We start from the raw sequence: 6,192 nt of genomic DNA on the forward strand, positions 1-6,192 counted from the left end.
CAAACCAGATATTTCCAGACATACTAATGAACAATATATTTTAATATGTGCTGAGAAAACTGGACTGTTTTATCTTACTTACAGAGCCGAGGCGCCAACCTGTACACAGCCTGTAAGAATGTATCAAGTTTATGGAAACCACCATGGAAAGGACATGACCTGCAAGTAGGTGGGATTTCTTCAAGTACTCTAATGGGGGAAAACGATTTATGTAACAACAGAATAAAATGAGGCTAAGGTTTGGGGACCATTCTAGCTATACTTCTAATTTATTTCGGGTGACACGTGAAACAAAGTTTTGCCACACACATACCTCTTCAGAGGCCACCCGATCTCTTTAGAAGACAGCTAAACTAGAAAAAGCCTAATTGACAGTTTTATATGTCGAGAACAAAGAGAAATAAGATTCTATATACAATGTCTGGTTCAGAAAAATGTCTATTAAAAAATCAGTAAGGAAAAACCTTAACATTCAATTATAACTTCATAGTCATTTAACAGTACAGGATTTAAAGAGACAAACAAAAGGGCTATTTGTCCAACACGTCTCGGAAAGGGTATGAGGGTACATCTTCACGGTCACTCAACTGCTGTCTTCTGCTAGATTCTGACCGCAGAGTGGCATCATCAACCGAATCTTTGTCTTCACAAGTGACACAGCCCTCCAAAAAAGAACAAGAGCAGGCGGGTTATTTGATGTCAATATCATCTGAAGAGTTTTTAAATCAGTAAAAGGCTAGCCAAATAACGTATTTCTAACTCCCCAACTTATTCATGTCTGAAAATACCCATTATAGGTCATTCTTTATTATTAGAAGGTAAATGACAGAAATTGTTTAAATATAGTCATGCGCCACATAACAATGTTTCAGTTAATGACGGACTGCATACACGACAGTGGCCCCATAAGACTGTAATACCGTATTTTTACTGTACCTTTTCTGTTTAGATGTGTTTAGATATACAAATACTTACCATTGTGTTAAAACTGACTATAGTACTCACAATCCTATGCTGTGTAGGTTTGTAGACTAGGAGCAAAAGGCCGTACCATACAGCCTAGGTGCAGAGTAGGCTATACCATCTAGGGTTGTGTAAGTACACTTTATGATGCTCAGTGACAAGACTGCCTAATGATGCATTTCTCAGAACGTATCTTCATTGTTAAGCAATGTACTTTTGTTATTTATTCTACACAGGGTCTTGCTCTGTCGCTGGGGTTGAGTACAGTGGTGTCATCATAGCTCACTGCAGCCTCCAACTCCTGGGCTCAAGTGATCCTCCTGCCTCAGCCTCCCGAGTAGCTGGGACTACAGGTGCATGCCACCACACCTGGCTGATTTTTTTTATTTTTTGTAGAGACGGTGTCTCGCTCTTGCCCAGGCTGCTCTCAAAGTCCTGGGCTCAAGTGATCCTCTTGCCTAGGACTCCCAAAGTGCTAGGATTACAGGTGTGAACCACTGCACCAGGCCTGTACGTTTGTTTAAATTGCTTTGGGGCTCATTCTTCACAGACCCTTTTATTCAAAAACCAGAAAAACAACATTTAAAAAATTAAAGACATTTATAGTAACCAGCCCAGCTCCTGATTTTTGGTGAGACCCTATCCAACCATTCTTAAATGGCAGACACTCATTCTTTTCTTTGAAAATGGGGTCAGGGGAGACAATTCTGAGAAGATGGCAGAGCAGGAAGACTAGGAATCTGTCTCCCCACCTAGACAACAACTGCACTGAGGGAATCAGTCTGATGTAACTCTTTGGAACTCTGGAGCCTATCCGAAGGCCTGCAACTTCCAGAGAATGCTGAGATGGTAAATTGTGTTTGATTTTGGTCAGTTTCAGCTTGTAGCACAGCAGCAACTACCCACTCCCTAGCCCCGGGGCAGACGTGTTCCTGGAGCAGTTTGCACACAGCTTATGGGAGTCGGGGTGGGCAATGAGGACCTGTCTTCCAAAAATGGGGGATCTGTGTTTTGACTGCTGATTGCTTCTCATCTTGGAGGCACAGACACACAGGCAGCAGCCATTGTTGAAACCCCTCTCCCCACTGCTACAAGCTCCTTTCCCTCTAGTTGAAGCAACTTCTACGGTATTGAAAGAGCCAGCAGCCTCCCTCCCCTCCATCATTTTTCTCTTTTTCTCCTTTTGAGAGCCAGACATTTAAAGTCTAGGACATTCAAAAGCAACTAAAAATGGGGGAATTTAGAGAGTCACCATGCATGCCCGGGGAAAGGAGCAGACTTTAAACGACCTGAGAAGACTTTAAGTTTACACCTGCTAATCTCCAGCAAAGATACAGCCTATAATAATAATAAAAAGGCAAAAACAGAAACAAAAATCAGCAAATCTGGGGGAAGGGGAAGAATATTATTTCTAGACTTATTAAATTATTAGATTCAAATGTCTAGTTTTCAACGACAAAAAAATCACAAGGCATATATAAAGTAACAGAAAAGTGTAATCTATTCAAAGGAAAAAAAATAAACCAACAGAAACACTCCCTGAGAAAGACCAGATGATAGACTCGCTAGACAAAGACTTTAAAACAACTGTCTTAAAGATGCTATAAGAAATAAAGAAAGACATGGAGAAAAGTCAAGAAAACCATGTATGAACAAAATGGAAATATCAACAAAGAGATAGAAAACTTAAAAAGAAACCAAAAAGAAATTTTGTAACTAAAAGTACAAAACTGAAATGAAAAATTCACTAGAGGTAATTCAAAGGCAGATTTGAGCATGCAGAAGAAAGAATCCATGAATGAAGGTAAGTCAACTGAAACTTGTCAAGTCTGAGAAACAGAAAGAAAAAAGATTAAAGAAGTGAACAGAGCCTAGGGGACATGGGAGGTACCATCAAGTGGATCAATGTAAGCATGGGGGAGACCCAGAAGGAAAAGAAAAAGAGAAAGAGGCAGAGAGATTATTTGAAGAAATAATGGCAAAGATTTCCAAATTTGATAAAAGACATACATATAAACATCAAAGAAACTCAATCAACTCCAAGTAGGATGACTCAGAGACCCACACTGAGACACATTATAATGAAATAGTCCAGAGCCAAAGACAAACAGAATCTTAAAAGCAGCAAGAGAGAAGCAAGTCGTCACATGCAAGGGATTTTCAATAATTGTGGTCCCCAACCCCTGGTCCCTGGCCCATTACCAGTCCATGGCTCTTAGGAAAAGAGCTGTGCATCACCGCCTGAGCTGTGTACCACATCCCCCACCCACAACACCCCACTCTCCCATCCCAGCCCGTGGAAAAATTGTCTTCCATGAAACCAGTCCCTGATGCCTAAAAGGTTGGGGACAGCTGTTCAGTAAGATAATCAGCAGATGTCTCCGTAGAAACGTCAAAGGCCAGAAGGTAGTGGGCCAGTAAATTCAAAGTGCTTAAAGAAAAAACTGTCAACCAAGAAATCCTATATCTGGCAAAACTGTCCTTCAAAAGTGAGGGAGAAATGAAGACATTTGCAGATAAACAAAAGCTGAGGGAGTCTGATACCACTAGAGGTAGCCCTGTAGGTTCAAATGAAAGCACACTAGACAGTAACTTAACGCTGCATGAAGAAATAAAGATCTTAGTAAAGGCAAACACATGGCCATTATAAAAGCTATATTGCTATATCATTATTGTAATAATGATACATAACTCCACTTTCTGTTTTCTACGTGATTTAAGAAACTAATATATTCAAAAGAAACTACTAGTCTAAAAGCTAGTATTATTTTAACTTTGGTTTGTAATCCCACATTTTACTTTCTATATAATTTAAATAGATTAATGCATAAAATGATTAGTTTATGTTTTAGGTCACACACTGTATAAAGATCTAATATTGCAACATCAATAACTGAAAAGAGATGGGGATAGAGCAGGGTTTTTGTATGTTATTGAGGTCAAGCTGGTATAAATTCAAATTGGTATGATATAATGTTAGAATGTGAAATGAAATCCCCATGGTTGTCATATAGAAAATAGCTATAGAATATACACAAAAGGAAATGAGAAGGGAATTAAAGCATTTCACTTCAAAAAACCAACTAAACACAAAAGATGACAGTAATGCAGGAAAAGGGGGATAAGAACCCCACAAGGCATATAGAAAACACGTAGCAAAATGACACAAGTCCTCCTTTCCCAGTAATTAATTACTTTAAATGTAAATGGTTACACTCTCCAATTAAAAGACAGAGATTAGCTGAATGGATTTTAGAAAGTACTATTCAAATCTATGCTGTCGACAAGAGTCTCACTTTAGATCTAGACACAAACAAGCTAAAAGGGGAAAGGATAGAAAAAGATATTATGTGCAAATAGTAACCAAAAGAGAGCAGGGGTGTCTATAAATGAGCCAGTAACAAAAAAAACCAAACAGTATGTGAATTGTACTCATACAAGGTGCCTAGAGTAGTCAAATTCATAAAGACAGAAAGTAGAATGGTGGTTGCAAGGGGTTGGGGGGAGAGGAACTGGGTACAGAGTTTCAGTTTTGCAAGATGAAGAGTTCGGGAGATGGTGGTGATGCATGCACGATGAGAATGCACTTAATGCCACTGAAATGTATATTTAAAAACAGTTATGAAGGCAAATTTTGTTATGTGTATTATACAATAAAAATGTGTTATTCAATCTTAACAAAGGGAAGGATTTCAATGACTTGCTTACTTCATAAGCCTTAATATCATACTTTTTTGAACATCTACCTTTATTCTCGTTATAATTTTTAACCTGAATCTTTGCCTTCACACATCTGGATACTTGTGGGAATAGAGATCTCATGACCAGTACAACCATCGCTACCCTCGCTACAGCTGCCACCACTGCTGGTTGGGACAAGTGGTCAAAGCTTTACTGTTCAGGTTATTCGCAAATGACCTCACTGGGGAAGACCTCGTACCAGCAAAAAGACCACTTGGGTCCCACGAAAGTTCCTGCTTGGTATGAATACCACCTCTGGTGTAAACCTTACATTTTGAATTTTAACTCTTTTCAAACACGCAGGCATATATGAGATGTGTATCTCTTATACCTCTCCTCCCCAGTCAATCATACATCAAAGCATGTGCCTTTACTCTTTTTTTTTTCTTTACATCCACTAGGACAGTTTCATGTCTTCATTGCCTCCAAACATTCCAAGTGGTGGAAGAAAAAAAACCATGTGGAGGCAAAAAGACTTGTATTCAAAATCCAGTGAACTGCATAGCCTTATATAATTATTTAACATCTACATACCTTCCTTTGTTGCTTATTGATAAAGCAGGAATAGTAACACCTACCACAGAAGTAACTGTGAAGATTAAAATTTTCAGTGGGATCATGCGAGAACACTACCTGTATTAAGACCACCACCTGGCATAAAATATGTCAATGTATGATGCTGTTATTACTGTGCTTACTTGGATGTCTATTTCTTGAGGGACAGTCTGCCTTTGAACCCAAGAATACACCTTGGCCAGCTCCTCCTTTTGCCCTTGAGAAAAGTGGGGCTGTTGCTGCCTCATGCTTTCTAGCTTTTCTAGGTCTTCTTTTAGTACTTCTTCTTTAACCCTGAAAACAAACAAACAAACAAAACCTTAATAGTACTGAATAAGGCACAGGGTTCTTATCAATGTCATCTATGAAGAGCATTTCTTTTTGGTTAGTAGTATACTATATAGCTCTATATATAAGTTACACATTAAAAAACTAACTGAATCATTTATCTGTCAAGTTGGTAAAGTAGACCTTTTTTGCTTGGTGGAAAATATCTGTATGTTTTAACGGGGTATATAGAAGAAAGAGATTTCCCTTAGTTCTTCTTTTCTTTTAGTATGGGGAAAGAAAAAATCCAGGTCTAAAAAAAGCCCTCGCACTCGAGCGCCATCCCGGAAAGCACAGTCTCCTCTGTTTTCCTGTCTCATGACGTGTGACCTTCGTTTAGTCTAGATCTGAATGTACGTGGCACTATCACCATAATCCTTGTTTTAAGAAACCATTTGTCACTTGACTTCAAATGAATGGATTTGGAAATACATTTCTCTAAGGGTATGTATAAAACATTTAAAAGTAATTTTTAATAACATCTCTTGAATGTTGGGCAGGAGGGAAGGGGAAGGGGGAGGAGGGAGGAGGGGACGGGTATATGCATACACAAAGAGTGCAATGTGCACCACCCGAAGAATGGACATATTTGAAACTCGGACTTAG

At 38.9% G+C, this 6,192-nt stretch overlaps 1 protein-coding gene across 1 annotated transcript in view; it reads right to left on the bottom strand.

Annotated features, from left to right (window-relative positions):
* Positions 1 to 529: 529 nt before the first annotated feature.
* The window catches only part of PER3 (period circadian clock 3), a 51,955-nt gene continuing 46,292 nt past the window's right edge, over positions 530 to 6,192 (bottom strand). Inside the window, 3 exon segments of the mRNA XM_012662507.1 lie at positions 530 to 617; positions 619 to 662; positions 5,403 to 5,553. Of these exon segments, the coding sequence (XP_012517961.1) occupies positions 584 to 617; positions 619 to 662; positions 5,403 to 5,553 (229 nt within the window). The 3' untranslated portion in view covers positions 530 to 583.

The sequence above is a fragment of the Propithecus coquereli genome, unplaced genomic scaffold (assembly GCF_000956105.1).
Source record: "Propithecus coquereli isolate 6110/MARCELLA unplaced genomic scaffold, Pcoq_1.0 Scaffold77, whole genome shotgun sequence".
Lineage (NCBI taxonomy): Eukaryota > Metazoa > Chordata > Mammalia > Primates > Indriidae > Propithecus > Propithecus coquereli.